Source organism: Salmo trutta, chromosome 36, assembly GCF_901001165.1.
Source record: "Salmo trutta chromosome 36, fSalTru1.1, whole genome shotgun sequence".
Taxonomy (NCBI): domain Eukaryota; kingdom Metazoa; phylum Chordata; class Actinopteri; order Salmoniformes; family Salmonidae; genus Salmo; species Salmo trutta.
In genome coordinates, this window is record NC_042992.1 from 744,339 (window position 1) to 762,499 (window position 18,161).

At 41.9% G+C, this 18,161-nt stretch overlaps 1 protein-coding gene across 1 annotated transcript in view; it reads left to right on the forward strand.

Moving 5' to 3' along the window:
- The first annotated feature begins 346 nt into the window (after positions 1–346).
- laptm4b (lysosomal protein transmembrane 4 beta) overlaps positions 347–18,161 on the forward strand; it is a 52,378-nt gene continuing 34,563 nt past the window's right edge. Inside the window, exons 1-2 of the mRNA XM_029736106.1 lie at positions 347–611; positions 4,049–4,147. Of these exons, the coding sequence (XP_029591966.1) occupies positions 519–611; positions 4,049–4,147 (192 nt within the window). The 5' untranslated portion in view covers positions 347–518. The remainder of the gene's footprint in view (positions 612–4,048; positions 4,148–18,161) is intronic.

Genomic DNA, 18,161 nt, shown 5'->3' on the forward strand with positions numbered 1-18,161 from the left:
TATTGCCTGTCTGTGATCTGAACCCCCAAAAATAAAATAAATAAAAGATATAAGCCCTATAGTAAATTCTAAATTCAGATGAAAATGTAAGAGATGCTTTCCAAAATCAAATCAATTATTATTTTTGCCACATCATGACCAATTAAAATCTAAAATCCTGGAGCCTTCTGATCTCGCAATTCAACGAATTCCTGCATCTGCAGGAGCCCCTCTGTATACTTGTTTCTATTGGTCCATTTTTAAGGTAGGACTGGCGCGGGGGGCGGTTCAAAGCCCACATCCAGGAACGCCCTGAATTACAGTCCGCAACCACACACTATTTGATCTGACAGCCTGCTGAAATCCTCCCTGGTCATGTGTCGCGCTGCTCTCCGGACAGTCCATTCAAGCTGTTGACAACAGTCTGAGGACGAGGAAGTCTCCACCGTCTTACTTCATCGGTTAACGGGGAAAAAACGATATTAATTACCCATAGAAACATCCATGAAATAGTTTGTTTAACCTCTCCAACCGGAACAATGATTCCCCCGTGGGACCGCGGGTATACAACGAGCTGCTGCCTCTGCTGTCATGTTCGGACGGGCACCGTTATCCTGGGGATATGCTATATGGTAGGATAAAGACTTTTCCTATAATAAAAGTAGGCTACTGTGTGATACACCTATGGCCGGGCCTATTGTGAATCATGTCACGGAAAGTGTTGTGTTGTCAGTCCGGACAAGGGAATGAATAAATGGTCAGTATTGAACGTTTATCAGCAGTGGTGTGGGATTCAGTCTTCATTGTAATATCATTGGCCATTCATTGTTGTCATGTCCTTTACAAAGCGACAGTGTATTGAGTTATGGATCAGTTACTTAAACACCAAGTAACTGAGCCGCTAGAATGTTCCAGTCCAAATCTGATACATTTAATCAACCGGTATCATTTTGGACCGGAATGTAATAATGTCTAATGATTTATTTAGCAGCGTCCATGACGTGGACATTTTGGTTGTAATTTCTTCATGTCAATAACCATTGGAGTTATTTTCGGAGTTTACTGCTCTTTTTAGAAAGACGATTGTTCTCACGTCTTAAAAATAGTTATAGTGGAAGTAACGTTAAAACGTTTAAACAGTCTCCATGCTCAGTTTGCTGTTGATGTAACGTTGTGCCATGGACGAAACGTTGTGCCATGGACGTAACGTCGTGCCATGGACGTAACGTCGTGCCATGGACGAAACGTCGTGCCATGGACGTAACGTCGTGCCATGGACGTAACGTCGTGCCATGGACGTAACGTTGTGCCATGGACGAAACAAAGCATCCAAATAAACCCAAAGACATGGAGACGTCTTGTAGATGACCTTTAATTCACTGTTCCTTTATCCACCACAACGTCCTGCAGTCTCACTGGACTAAACATGATTTAATCAACGTTGTTTCCATGTCATTTCAAAAACAACAATCAATGTGATGACGTTGAATCAACGTGGAAAACTGATTGGATTTACAAAAAGTCATCAACATAAGGACATTGCGCCTTTTTTTCCCCGCCCAACTTTAAACCTTTAAAATATAACGTTAGTTTACAACAAATTTGTTAAAACTCGAAGTTGAACTGAAGTCTGTGTCCAGTGAGGTGAGCCTAGTTTCAGTTCTGGAACTGTTCAGCGGTTTCAGTCTGTCTGCAGAGCTGCCAACTCTCATGCGTTTGACCCTCTTCTCACGGCACGTATCTTATATCTCACCAGAGGCGCAACTTTCACTTGGGATGGGGACATGTCCCCTGTTTTATCCTTGGAAAGTGATACAAACCGAAGCAGCGGTGTGCTATAGGACCTTGCGGACGCTGTTTGGAGTGTTTTATCCGACTGGGTTAAAAAATATAATAATAATTGTATCCCCCACTTCTAAAACCATAGTTGCTTTTTTTATTTTTCTACTTACTCCATTAGTAAGTGAATTCACTTTTTCAATTTGATTCAATTAAATGTGATTATATTTTTGATTTGAACTATGCTCCAAATCGTTTTGAAATCATAGCATCTGCCACTGCAATTTAACCAATGATGTAAATTAAAAACACTTTAAAGTAAAACTTTTTTTTTTCTGCGACAGAGCCTGGACTCAAACCCAGAATCTATAGTGGCACAGCTAGCACTGCGATGCACTGCCTTCAACCACTGCGCCACTCGGGAGGCCATTTTAAAGTACTACTTAAGTCGTTTTTTTGGGGTATCTGTACTTTTTGACAACTTTTACTTCACTACATTCCTTAAGAAAAGAATGTACTTTTTACTCCATACATTTTCCCTGACACCCAAAAGTACTCGTTACATTTTGAATGCTTAGCAGGACAGGAAATTGGTCCAATTCACACACTTATCAAGAGAACATCCCTGGTCATCCCTACTGCCTCTGAAGTTGTTTAACGAGTTACTCCAAAATTAAACTCAAGAAGATATATAGTTACAGTTGAAGTCAGAAGTTTACATCCACTTAGGTTGGAGTCATTAAAACTCGTTTTTCAACCACTCCAGAAATGTCTTGTTAACAAACTATAGTTTTGGCAAGTTGGTTAGGACGTCTACTTTGTCCATGACACAAGTCATTTTTCCAACAATTGTTTACAGACAGATTATTTCACTTATAATTCACTGTATCACAATTCCAGTGGGTCAGAAGTTTACATACACTAAGTTGACTGTGCCTTTAAACAGCTTGGAAAATTTCAGAAAATTATGTCATGGCTTTAGAAGCTTCTGATAGGCTAATTGACATCATTTGAGTCAATTGGAGGTGTACCTGTGGCTGTATTTCAAGGCCTACTTTCAAACTCAGTGCCTCTTTGCTTGACATCATGGGAAAATCCAAAGAAATCAGCCAAGACCTCAGAAAAAACATTGTAGACCTCCACAAGTCTGGTTCATCCTTGGGAGCAATTTCCAAATGCCTGAAGGTACCACGTTCATCTGTACAAACAATAGTACGCAAGTATAAACACCATGGTACCACGCAGCCGTCATACTGCTCAGGAAGGAGACGCCTTCTGTCTCCTAGAGATGAACGTACTTTGGTGTGAAAAGTGCAAATCAATCCCAGAACAACAGCAAGGACCTTGTGAAGATGCTGGAGGAAACGGGTACAAAAGTATCTATATCCACAGTAAAACGAGACCTATATCGACATAACCTGCAAATGGGTCTTCCAAATGGACAATGACCCCAAGCACACTTCCAAAGTTGTGACAAAATGGCTTAAGGACAATAAAGTCAAGGTATTGGAGTGGCCATCACAAACCCTGACCTCAATCCTATAGAAAATTTGTGGGCAGAACTGAAAAAGCATGTGCGAGCAAGGAGGCCTACAAACCTGACTCAGTTACACCAGCTCTGTCAGGAGGAATGGGCCAAAATTCACCCAACTTATTGTGGGAAGCTTGTGGAAGGCTACCCAAAATGTTTGACCCAAGTTAAACAATTTAAAGGCTGTGCTACCAAATAGTAATTGAGTGTATGTAGACATCTGACCCACTGGGAATGTGATGAAAGAAATAAAAGCTGAAATAAATCATTCTCTCTACTGTTATTCTGACATTTCACATTCTTAAAATAAAGTGGTGATCCTAACTGACCTAAAACAGGGACTTTTACTAGGATTAAATGTCAGAATTGTATTTGGCTAGGGTGTATGCACATGTAACCGGTTACAGTAGGTATGATTGTATTTGGCTAGGGTGTATGCACATGTAACCGGTTACAGTAGGTATGATTGTATTTGGCTAGGGTGTATGCACATGTAACCGGTTACAGTAGGTATGATTGTATTTGGCTAGGGTGTATGCACATGTAACCGGTTACAGTAGGTATGATTGTATTTGGCTAGGGTGTATGCACATGTAACCGGTTACAGTAGGTATGATTGTATTTGGCTAGGGTGTATGCACATGTAACCGGTTACAGTAGGTATGATTGTATTTGGCTAGGGTGTATGCACAGTTGAAGTCGGAAGTTTACGTCTCCTGCTTCTGGTGTTATTTATCTCATCTTCTTCTTCTCTCTCAGCCAGGGATGTTACCATACGAAGAGGACATTATGTCCACCAACACCTTGTGCCTGGCCTTCTTAGTGCTGCTCTCCCTGGGCTGTATCCTCTCCTTTAAGGTAATCATATATATTATATATAGTGTGGACCTGCATGTGTCTAGACAATCTCAGCTCAACCTACCAGGAGCCCTATATAGTCCTGCTACATAGAACACTTGTCACTTTGCACTTGAATTTTGATTGTGTTCAGGCCAGTTGTTCCAGAAAATAAAATGTATTTTATAAACCCTTTTTACATCAGCTGATATCTCAAAGTGCTGTACAGAAACCCAGCCTAAAACCCCAAACAGCAAGCAATGCAGGTGTAGAAGCACGGTGGCTAGGAAAAACTCCCTAGAAAGGCAGGAACCTAGGAAGAAACCTAGAGAGGAACCAGGCTCCGAGGGGTGGCCAGTCCTCTTCTGGCTGTGCTGGGTAGAGAGGAACCAGGCTCTGAGGGGTGGCCAGTCCTCTTCTGGCTGTGCTGGGTAGAGAGGAACCAGGCTCCGAGGGGTGGCCAGTCAAATCAAACTGTATTTGTCACATGCGCCTAATACAATACAAGTGTAGACTTTACCGTGAAATGCTTACTTACAAGCCCTTAACCAACAGTGCAGTTCAAGAAGAATAAAATATTTACCAAATAAACTAAAGCTAAAAAAAAATTCATAATAAAAGGTAACACAATAACATCACAATAAGGCTATATACAGGGGGTACCAGTACCGAGTCAGTGTGCAGGGGTACAGGCTAGTTGAGGTAATCTGTACATGTAGGTAGGGATGAAGTGACTATGCATAGATAATTAACAGCGAGTAGCAGCAGTGTACAAAACAAATGGAGGGGGGGGTCAATGTAAATAGTCCGTTAGCCATTTGATGAATTGTTCAGCAGTCTGATGGCTTGGGGGTAGAAGCTGTTCAGAAGTCTTATGGCTTGGGGGTAGAAGCTGTTAAGGAGCCTTTTGGTCCAAGACATGGCGCTCCGGTACCGCTTGCCGTGCTTTAGTAGAGAGAACAGTCTATTACTTGGGTGACTGGAGTCTCTGACAATTTTTTGGGGCCTTCCTCTGGGCCGTACGTACTACCCTCTGTAGCTCCTTACAGTCAGATGCCGAGCAGTTGCCATACCAGGCGGTGATGCAGCCGGTCAGGATGCTCTCGATGGTGCAGCTGTCCTCTTCTGGCTGGAGATTAAAAAAGATGTTAAAAAAATCATTAGTTATTAAATCAGCTGTTAAGTAGTTATTAAATCAGCTGTTATTGCTGTTATTCAGTAGTTATTAAATCAGCTGTTATTGCTGTTATTCAGTAGTTATTAAATCAGCTGTTATTGCTGTGTTATTCAGTAGTTATTAAATCAGCTGTTATTGCTGTGTTATTCAGTAGTTATTAAATCAGCTGTTATTGCTGTGTTATTAAATCAGCTGTTATTGCTGTTATTCAGTAGTTATTAAATCAGCTGTTATTGCTGTTATTCAGTAGTTATTAAATCAGCTGTTATTGCTGTGTTATTCAGTAGTTATTAAATCAGCTGTTAAGTAGTTATTAAATCAGCTGTTATTGCTGTGTTATTCAGTAGTTATTAAATCAGCTGTTATTGCTGTGTTGTTAAATCAGCTGTTATTGCTGTGTTATTCAGTAGTTATTAAATCAGCTGTTATTGCTGTGTTATTCAGTAGTTATTAAATCAGCTGTTATTGCTGTGTTATTCAGTAGTTATTAAGTAGTTATTAAGTGTACCTGCTCGGTATTTCTTACGTTCTCATATTATTGGGACTTGCGAAGCAACTTTAGATATTCATCATACTTCGTATTATTCTTCTTCTGCTGCTACTCTGTTTCAGATAGAAACGCCAGACTTTATAACGTGTAGACTGATCTGGATTAGGTTGCTTGCATATAACATTTTGATATATTTTATACTTTTTAAACTATTCAACTTTTTGTCTTTTTGTCCATTTTCATTCACTTTAATGGGACTTTTTCATCATTCTAAAACTCCCCATTGTGGCCACTTTGCATATGAAATCTTTCTCTCTTTTTCTTCTATACAAATCTGAAATAATAACAGAACTAATGAAAGAGAAAGGGGGGGAATAGTCCGTTGTACAACTGAATGCATTCAACTGAAATGTGGCTTCTGCATTTAACCCAACCCCTCTAGATGGTAATTGTACATTAAAGTACAATTGGTGGGACTTGCTTTACCCTCTAAAAGTATTTTTGTGGTCGTGGAATAAGTGTGTAACCCTTTAAACCCCTAATATAATGCTGCTGAAGATTACTGACAATTTTCAAGATGAAGCTTGTTTTCTCAAACATTTCAAACAGACATAGCAACAAAAAAAGTTAACGTAGTTTTAAAGAGCACAACCTCTTCTTTAATATGACACCACATTCATGTCAGTAGGAATAACACTCATTTTGTCTTCCGTTGTGTAAAGACACACATCATCAAAAAATGATTAACACTCAAACACAGCAACAACAACAAAAAACTAGAGTATTTAAATTGTAGTTCATTTTACTAAATTACTCACTCAAAATGTTCCAAGTATAATATTGTGTACTTAGAAATATTATTCGCATATAAATATTTTTTATTAAACGTGACCAAAGGACAATATTCAGAAAGTATTTCAAAACCCACACAGAGAAGGCTATTTGACGGACAATGATTCTTACTTCTGTAACGATGTAAAAATACAATAACTTCAGACACTATTTCAACATGTAGGTAACATCTCAGTTAGATTTAGACCAGACCAGATACAGGATGTAGGGAACATCTCAATAAGATTTAGACCAGACCAGATACAGGATGTAGGGGACATCTCAGTTAGATTTAGACCAGACCAGATACAGGATGTAGGGAACATCTCAATAAGATTTAGACCAGACCAGATACAGGATGTAGGGGACATCTCAGTAAGATTTAGACCAGATACAGGATGTAGGGAACATCTCAGTTAGATTTAGACCAGATACAGGATGTAGGGAACATCTCAGTTAGATTTAGACCAGACCAGATACAGGATGTAGGGAACATCTCAGTTAGATTTAGACCAGATACAGGATGTAGGGAACATCTCAGTTAGATTTAGACCAGATACAGGATGTAGGGAACATCTCAGTTAGATTTAGACCAGACCAGATACAGGATGTAGGGAACATCTCAATAAGATTTAGACCAGATACAGGATGTAGGGAACATCTCAGTTAGATTTAGACCAGACCAGATACAGGATGTAGGGAACATCTCAATAAGATTTAGACCAGATACTGGATGTAGGGAACATCTCAGTTAGATTTAGACCAGACCAGATACAGGATGTAGGGAACATCTCAGTAAGATTTAGACCAGATACAGGATGTAGGGAACATCTCAGTAAGATTTAGACCAGATACAGGATGTAGGGAACATCTCAATAAGATTTAGACCAGACCAGATACAGGATGTAGGGAACATCTCAGTAAGATTTAGACCAGACCAGATACAGGATGTAGGGAACATCTGGGTTGGTGCCCTTGGGCTGTGCCGTGGCGGAGATCTTTGTGGGCTATACCCTATTAACCCTATTACAGGGGCCGAGTCACTGGCTTACTGGTGCTCTTCCATGCCGTCCCTAGGAGTGGTGCGTCACTTGAGTGGGTTGAGTAACTGACGTGGTCTTCCTGTCTGGGTTGGTGCCCCCCCTTGGGTTGTGCCGTGGCGGAGATCTTTGTGGGCTATACTCGGCCTTGTCTTAGGACGGTAAATTGGTGGTTGGAGATATCCCTCTAGTGGTGTGGGGGCTGTGCTTTGGCAAAGTGGGTGGGGTTATATCCTGCCTGTTTGGCCCTGTCTGGGGGTATCATCGGATGGGGCCACAGGGTCTTCTGATCCCTCCTGTCTCAGCCTCAAGTATTTATGCTGCAGTAGTTTATGTGTCGGGGGGCTAGGGTCAGTCTGTTACATCTGGAGTATTTCTCTTGTCTTATCCGGTGTCCTGTGTGAATTTAAATATGCTCTCTCTAATTCTCTCTTTCTCTCTTTCTTTCTTTCTCTCGGAGGACCTGAGCCCTAGGACCATGCCTCAGGACTACCTGGCATGATGACTCCTTGCTGTCCCCAGTCCACCTGGCCGTGCTGCTGCTCCAGTTTCAACTGTTCTGCCTGCGGCTATTGAACCCTGACCTGTTCACCGGACGTGCTTGTTGCACCCTCGACAACTACTACGATTATTATTATTTGACCATGCTGGTCATTTATGAACATTTTAACATCTTGACCATGTTCTGTTATAATATCCACCCGGCACAGCCAGAAGAGGACTGGCTACCCCTCATAGCCTGGTTCCTCTCTAGGTTTCTTCCTAGGTTTTTGGCCTTTCTAGGGAGTTTTTCCTAGGGAGTTTTTCCTAGCCACCATGCTTCTTTCACATGCATTGCTTGCTGTTTGGGGTTTTAGGCTGGGTTTCTGTACAGCACTTTGAGATATCAGCTGATGTACGAAGGGCTATATAAATACATTTGATTTGATTTATACTCGGCCTTGTCCCGGGATGGTATGTTGGTGGTTGGAGATATCCCTCCAGTGGTGTGGAGGCTGTGCTTTGGCAAAGTGGGTGGGGTTATATCCTACCTGTTTGGCCCTGTCCGGGGGTTTCATCGGATGGGGCCACAGTGTCTCCTGACCCCTCCTGTCTCAGCCTCCAGTATTTATGCTGCAGTAGTTTGTGTCGGGGGGCTAGGGTCAGTCTGTCACATCTGGAGTATTTCTCTTGTCTTTTCCGGTGTCCTGTGTGAATTGAAATATGCTCTCTCTAATTCTCTTTCTTTCTTTCTCTCTCTCGGAGGACCTGAGCCCTAGGACCATGCCTCAGGACTACCTGGCTTGATGACTCCTTGCTGTCCCCAGTTCACCTGGCCGTGCTGCTGCTCCAGTTCCAACTGTTCTGCCTGCAGCTATGGAACCCTGACCTGTTCACCGGACGTGCTACCTGTCCCAGACCTGTTGTCCCAGACCTGCTGGAACCCTGACCTATTCACCGGATGTGCTACCTGTCCCAGACCTGCTGTTTTCAACTCTCTAGAGACAGCAGGAGCGGTAGAGATACTCTCAAAGATCGGCTATGAAAAAGCCAACTGACACTTACTCTTGTGTTACTGACTTGTTGCACACTCGACAACTACTATGATTATTATTATTTGACAATGCTGGACATTTATGAACATTTGAACATCTAGGCCATGTGCTGTTATAATCTCCACCCGGCACAGCCAGAAGAGGACTGGCCACCCCTCATAGCCTGGTTCCTCTCTAGGTTTCTTCCAAGGTTTTGGCCTTTCTAGGGAGTTTTTACTAGCCACCGTGCTTCTACACCTGTATTGTTTGCTGTTTGGGGTTTTAGGCTGGGTTTCTGTACAACACTTTGAGATATCAGCTGATGTAAGAAGGGCTATATAAATACATTTGATTTGATCTCAATAAGATTTAGACCAGATATAGGATGTAGGTAACATCTCAATAAGATTTAGACCAGACCAGATACAGGATGTAGGGAACATCTCAGTAAGATTTAGACCAGACCAGATACAGGATGTAGGTAACATCTCAGTTAGATTTAGACCAGATACAGGATGTAGGGAACATCTCAATAAGATTTAGACCAGACCAGATACAGGATGTAGGGAACATCTCAGTAAGATTTAGACCAGACCAGATACAGGATGTAGGGAACATCTCAGTAAGATTTAGACCAGATACAGGATGTAGGGAACATCTCAGTAAGATTTAGACCAGATACAGGATGTAGGGAACATCTCAGTAAGATTTAGACCAGATACAGGATGTAGGGAACATCTCAGTTAGATTTAGACCAGACCAGATACAGGATGTAGGGAACATCTCAGTAAGATTTAGACCAGACCAGATACAGGATGTAGGTAACATCTCAGTAAGATTTAGACCAGACCAGATACAGGATGTAGGGAACATCTCAGTAAGATTTAGACCAGATACAGGATGTAGGGAACATCTCAGTAAGATTTAGACCAGATACAGGATGTAGGGAACATCTCAGTTAGATTTAGACCAGACCAGATACAGGATGTAGGGAACATCTCAGTAAGATTTAGACCAGACCAGATACAGGATGTAGGTAACATCTCAGTAAGATTTAGACCAGATACAGGATGTAGGGAACATCTCAGTTAGATTTAGACCAGATACAGGATGTAGGGAACATCTCAGTAAGATTTAGACCAGACCAGATACAGGATGTAGGGAACATCTCAGTAAGATTTAGACCAGATACAGGATGTAGGGAACATCTCAATAAGATTTAGACCAGACCAGATACAGGATGTAGGGAACATCTCAGTTAGATTTAAACCAGATACAGGATGTAGGGAACATCTCAGTAAGATTTAGACCAGACCAGATACAGGATGTAGGTAACATCTCAGTAAGATTTAGACCAGATACAGGATGTAGGGAACATCTCAGTTAGATTTAGACCAGATACAGGATGTAGGGAACATCTCAATAAGATTTAGACCAGATACAGGATGTAGGGAACATCTCAGTTAGATTTAGACCAGATACAGGATGTAGGTAACATCTCAGTTAGATTTATACCAGACCAGATACAGGATGTAGGGAACATCTCAGTAAGATTTAGACCAGACCAGATACAGGATGTAGCGAACATCTCAGTAAGATTTAGACCAGATACAGGATGTAGGTAACATCTCAGTTAGATTTAGACCAGATACAGAATGTAGGGAACATCTCAGTAAGATTTAGACCAGACCAGATACAGGATGTAGGGAACATCTCAATAAGATTTAGACCAGACCAGATACAGGATGTAGGGAACGTCTCAGTAAGATTTAGAGCAGACCAGATAGAGGATGTAGGTAACATCTCAGTAAGATTTAGACCAGATACAGGATGTAGGGAACATCTCAGTTAGATTTAGACCAGATACAGGATGTAGGGAACATCTCAGTAAGATTTAGACCAGACCAGATACAGGATGTAGGGAACATCTCAGTAAGATTTAGACCAGATACAGGATGTAGGGAACATCTCAATAAGATTTAGACCGGACCAGATACAGGATGTAGGGAACATCTCAGTTAGATTTAAACCAGATACAGGATGTAGGGAACATCTCAGTAAGATTTAGACCAGACCAGATACAGGATGTAGGGAACATCTTAGTAAGATTTAGACCAGATACAGGATGTAGGGAACATCTCAGTTAGATTTAGACCAGATACAGGATGTAGGGAACATCTCAATAAGATTTAGACCAGATACAGGATGTAGGGAACATCTCAGTTAGATTTAGACCAGATACAGGATGTAGCTAACATCTCAGTTAGATTTATACCAGACCAGATACAGGATGTAGGGAACATCTCAGTAAGATTTAGACCAGACCAGACACAGGATGTAGGGAACATCTCAGTAAGATTTAGACCAGATACAGGATGTAGGTAACATCTCAGTTAGATTTAGACCAGATACAGGATGTAGGGAACATCTCAGTAAGATTTAGACCAGATACAGGATGTAGGTAACATCTCAGTTAGATTTAGACCAGATACAGGATGTAGGTGACATCTCAGTAAGATTTAGACCATACCAGATACAGATTGTAGGTAACATCTCAGTAAGATTTAGACCAGATACAGGATGTAGGGAACATCTCAGTTAGATTTAGACCAGATACAGGATGTAGGGAGCATCTCAGTAAGATTTAGACCAGATACAGGATGTAGGGAACATCTCAGTAAGATTTAGACCAGATACAGGATGTAGGGAGCATCTCAGTAAGATTTAGACCAGATACAGGATGTAGGGAACATCTCAGTAAGATTTAGACCAGATACAGGATGTAGGGAACATCTCAGTTAGATTTAGACCAGATACAGGATGTAGGGAACATCTCAGTAAGATTTAGACCAGATACAGATTGTAGGGAACATCTCAGTTAGATTTAGACCAGATACAGGATGTAGGGAACATCTCAGTTAGATTTAGACCAGACCAGATACAGGATGTAGGGAACATCTCAGTAAGATTTAGACCAGACCAGATACAGGATGTAGGGAACATCTCAGTTAGATTTAGACCAGATACAGGATGTAGGGAACATCTCAGTAATATTTAGACCAGATACAGGATGTAGGGAACATCTCAGTAAGATTTAGACCAGACCAGATACAGGATGTAGAGAACATCTCAGTAAGATTTAGACCAGACCAGATACAGGATGTAGGGAACATCTCAGTTAGATTTAGACCAGATACAGGATGTAGGGAACATCTCAGTAAGATTTAGACCAGATACAGGATGTAGGGAACATCTCAGTAAGATTTAGACCAGACCAGATACAGGATGTAGAGAACATCTCAGTAAGATTTAGACCAGACCAGATACAGGATGTAGGGAACATCTCAGTAAGATTTAGACCAGATACAGGATGTAGGGAACATCTCAGTAAGATTTAGACCAGATACAGGATGTAGGGAACATCTCAATAAGATTTAGACCAGACCAGATACAGGATGTAGGGAACATCTCAGTAAGATTTAGACCAGACCAGATACAGGATGTAGGGAACATCTGGGTTGGTGCCCTTGGGCTGTGCCGTGGCGGAGATCTTTGTGGGCTATACCCTATTAACCCTATTACAGGGGCCGAGTCACTGGCTTACTGGTGCTCTTCCATGCCGTCCCTAGGAGTGGTGCGTCACTTGAGTGGGTTGAGTAACTGACGTGGTCTTCCTGTCTGGGTTGGTGCCCCCCCTTGGGTTGTGCCGTGGCGGAGATCTTTGTGGGCTATACTCGGCCTTGTCTTAGGACGGTAAATTGGTGGTTGGAGATATCCCTCTAGTGGTGTGGGGGCTGTGCTTTGGCAAAGTGGGTGGGGTTATATCCTGCCTGTTTGGCCCTGTCTGGGGGTATCATCGGATGGGGCCACAGGGTCTTCTGATCCCTCCTGTCTCAGCCTCAAGTATTTATGCTGCAGTAGTTTATGTGTCGGGGGGCTAGGGTCAGTCTGTTACATCTGGAGTATTTCTCTTGTCTTATCCGGTGTCCTGTGTGAATTTAAATATGCTCTCTCTAATTCTCTCTTTCTCTCTTTCTTTCTTTCTCTCGGAGGACCTGAGCCCTAGGACCATGCCTCAGGACTACCTGGCATGATGACTCCTTGCTGTCCCCAGTCCACCTGGCCGTGCTGCTGCTCCAGTTTCAACTGTTCTGCCTGCGGCTATTGAACCCTGACCTGTTCACCGGACGTGCTTGTTGCACCCTCGACAACTACTACGATTATTATTATTTGACCATGCTGGTCATTTATGAACATTTTAACATCTTGACCATGTTCTGTTATAATATCCACCCGGCACAGCCAGAAGAGGACTGGCTACCCCTCATAGCCTGGTTCCTCTCTAGGTTTCTTCCTAGGTTTTTGGCCTTTCTAGGGAGTTTTTCCTAGGGAGTTTTTCCTAGCCACCATGCTTCTTTCACATGCATTGCTTGCTGTTTGGGGTTTTAGGCTGGGTTTCTGTACAGCACTTTGAGATATCAGCTGATGTACGAAGGGCTATATAAATACATTTGATTTGATTTATACTCGGCCTTGTCCCGGGATGGTATGTTGGTGGTTGGAGATATCCCTCCAGTGGTGTGGAGGCTGTGCTTTGGCAAAGTGGGTGGGGTTATATCCTACCTGTTTGGCCCTGTCCGGGGGTTTCATCGGATGGGGCCACAGTGTCTCCTGACCCCTCCTGTCTCAGCCTCCAGTATTTATGCTGCAGTAGTTTGTGTCGGGGGGCTAGGGTCAGTCTGTCACATCTGGAGTATTTCTCTTGTCTTTTCCGGTGTCCTGTGTGAATTGAAATATGCTCTCTCTAATTCTCTTTCTTTCTTTCTCTCTCTCGGAGGACCTGAGCCCTAGGACCATGCCTCAGGACTACCTGGCTTGATGACTCCTTGCTGTCCCCAGTTCACCTGGCCGTGCTGCTGCTCCAGTTCCAACTGTTCTGCCTGCAGCTATGGAACCCTGACCTGTTCACCGGACGTGCTACCTGTCCCAGACCTGTTGTCCCAGACCTGCTGGAACCCTGACCTATTCACCGGATGTGCTACCTGTCCCAGACCTGCTGTTTTCAACTCTCTAGAGACAGCAGGAGCGGTAGAGATACTCTCAAAGATCGGCTATGAAAAAGCCAACTGACACTTACTCTTGTGTTACTGACTTGTTGCACACTCGACAACTACTATGATTATTATTATTTGACAATGCTGGACATTTATGAACATTTGAACATCTAGGCCATGTGCTGTTATAATCTCCACCCGGCACAGCCAGAAGAGGACTGGCCACCCCTCATAGCCTGGTTCCTCTCTAGGTTTCTTCCAAGGTTTTGGCCTTTCTAGAGAGTTTTTACTAGCCACCGTGCTTCTACACCTGTATTGTTTGCTGTTTGGGGTTTTAGGCTGGGTTTCTGTACAACACTTTGAGATATCAGCTGATGTAAGAAGGGCTATATAAATACATTTGATTTGATCTCAATAAGATTTAGACCAGATATAGGATGTAGGTAACATCTCAATAAGATTTAGACCAGACCAGATACAGGATGTAGGGAACATCTCAGTAAGATTTAGACCAGACCAGATACAGGATGTAGGTAACATCTCAGTTAGATTTAGACCAGATACAGGATGTAGGGAACATCTCAATAAGATTTAGACCAGACCAGATACAGGATGTAGGGAACATCTCAGTAAGATTTAGACCAGACCAGATACAGGATGTAGGTAACATCTCAGTTAGATTTAGACCAGATACAGGATGTAGGGAACATCTCAGTAAGATTTAGACCAGACCAGATACAGGATGAAGGGAACATCTCAGTAAGATTTAGACCAGATACAGGATGTAGGGAACATCTCAGTAAGATTTAGACCAGATACAGGATGTAGGGAACATCTCAGTAAGATTTAGACCAGATACAGGATGTAGGGAACATCTCAGTTAGATTTAGACCAGACCAGATACAGGATGTAGGGAACATCTCAGTAAGATTTAGACCAGACCAGATACAGGATGTAGGTAACATCTCAGTAAGATTTAGACCAGATACAGGATGTAGGGAACATCTCAGTTAGATTTAGACCAGATACAGGATGTAGGGAACATCTCAGTAAGATTTAGACCAGACCAGATACAGGATGTAGGGAACATCTCAGTAAGATTTAGACCAGATACAGGATGTAGGGAACATCTCAATAAGATTTAGACCAGACCAGATACAGGATGTAGGGAACATCTCAGTTAGATTTAAACCAGATACAGGATGTAGGGAACATCTCAGTAAGATTTAGACCAGACCAGATACAGGATGTAGGTAACATCTCAGTAAGATTTAGACCAGATACAGGATGTAGGGAACATCTCAGTTAGATTTAGACCAGATACAGGATGTAGGTAACATCTCAGTTAGATTTATACCAGACCAGATACAGGATGTAGGGAACATCTCAGTAAGATTTAGACCAGACCAGATACAGGATGTAGCGAACATCTCAGTAAGATTTAGACCAGATACAGGATGTAGGTAACATCTCAGTTAGATTTAGACCAGATACAGAATGTAGGGAACATCTCAGTAAGATTTAGACCAGACCAGATACAGGATGTAGGGAACATCTCAATAAGATTTAGACCAGACCAGATACAGGATGTAGGGAACGTCTCAGTAAGATTTAGAGCAGACCAGATAGAGGATGTAGGTAACATCTCAGTAAGATTTAGACCAGATACAGGATGTAGGGAACATCTCAGTTAGATTTAGACCAGATACAGGATGTAGGGAACATCTCAGTAAGATTTAGACCAGACCAGATACAGGATGTAGGGAACATCTCAGTAAGATTTAGACCAGATACAGGATGTAGGGAACATCTCAATAAGATTTAGACCGGACCAGATACAGGATATAGGGAACATCTCAGTTAGATTTAAACCAGATACAGGATGTAGGGAACATCTCAGTAAGATTTAGACCAGACCAGATACAGGATGTAGGGAACATCTTAGTAAGATTTAGACCAGATACAGGATGTAGGGAACATCTCAGTTAGATTTAGACCAGATACAGGATGTAGGGAACATCTCAATAAGATTTAGACCAGATACAGGATGTAGGGAACATCTCAGTTAGATTTAGACCAGATACAGGATGTAGGTAACATCTCAGTTAGATTTATACCAGACCAGATACAGGATGTAGGGAACATCTCAGTAAGATTTAGACCAGACCAGACACAGGATGTAGGGAACATCTCAGTAAGATTTAGACCAGACCAGATACAGGATGTAGGGAACATCTCAGTTAGATTTAGACCAGATACAGGATGTAGGGAACATCTCAGTAAGATTTAGACCAGATACAGGATGTAGGTAACATCTCAGTTAGATTTAGACCAGATACAGGATGTAGGTGACATCTCAGTAAGATTTAGACCATACCAGATACAGATTGTAGGTAACATCTTAGTAAGATTTAGACCAGATACAGGATGTAGGGAACATCTCAGTAAGATTTAGACCAGATACAGGATGTAGGTAACATCTCAGTTAGATTTGGACCAGATACAGGATGTAGGGAACATCTCAGTAAGATTTAGGCCAGATACAGGATGTAGGTAACATCTCAGTTAGATTTAGACCAGATACAGGATGTAGGTGACATCTCAGTAAGATTTAGACCAGACCAGATACAGGATGTAGGGAACATCTCAGTAAGATTTAGACCAGACCAGATACAGGATGTAGGGAACATCTTAGTAAGATTTAGACCAGATACAGGATGTAGGGAACATCTCAGTTAGATTTAGACCAGATACAGGATGTAGGGAACATCTCAATAAGATTTAGACCAGATACAGGATGTAGGGAACATCTCAGTTAGATTTAGACCAGATACAGGATGTAGGTAACATCTCAGTTAGATTTATACCAGACCAGATACAGGATGTAGGGAACATCTCAGTAAGATTTAGACCAGACCAGACACAGGATGTAGGGAACATCTCAGTAAGATTTAGACCAGACCAGATACAGGATGTAGGGAACATCTCAGTTAGATTTAGACCAGATACAGGATGTAGGGAACATCTCAGTAAGATTTAGACCAGATACAGGATGTAGGTAACATCTCAGTTAGATTTAGACCAGATACAGGATGTAGGTGACATCTCAGTAAGATTTAGACCAAACCAGATACAGATTGTAGGTAACATCTTAGTAAGATTTAGACCAGATACAGGATGTAGGGAACATCTCAGTAAGATTTAGACCAGATACAGGATGTAGGTAACATCTCAGTTAGATTTAGACCAGATACAGGATGTAGGGAACATCTCAGTAAGATTTAGGCCAGATACAGGATGTAGGTAACATCTCAGTTAGATTTAGACCAGATACAGGATGTAGGTGACATCTCAGTAAGATTTAGACCATACCAGATACAGATTGTAGGTAACATCTCAGTAAGATTTAGACCAGATACAGGATGTAGGGAACATCTCAGTTAGATTTAGACCAGATACAGGATGTAGGGAGCATCTCAGTAAGATTTAGACCAGATACAGGATGTAGGGAACATCTCAGTAAGATTTTTGACCAGATACAGGATGTAGGGAGCATCTCAGTAAGATTTAGACCAGATACAGGATGTAGGGAACATCTCAGTAAGATTTAGACCAGATACAGGATGTAGGTAACATCTCAGTTAGATTTAGACCAGATACAGGATGTAGGGAACATCTCAGTAAGATTTAGACCAGATACAGATTGTAGGGAACATCTCAGTTAGATTTAGACCAGATACAGGATGTAGGGAACATCTCAGTTAGATTTAGACCAGACCAGATACAGGATGTAGGGAACATCTCAGTAAGATTTAGACCAGACCAGATACAGGATGTAGGGAACATCTCAGTTAGATTTAGACCAGATACAGGATGTAGGGAACATCTCAGTAAGATTTAGACCAGATACAGGATGTAGGGAACATCTC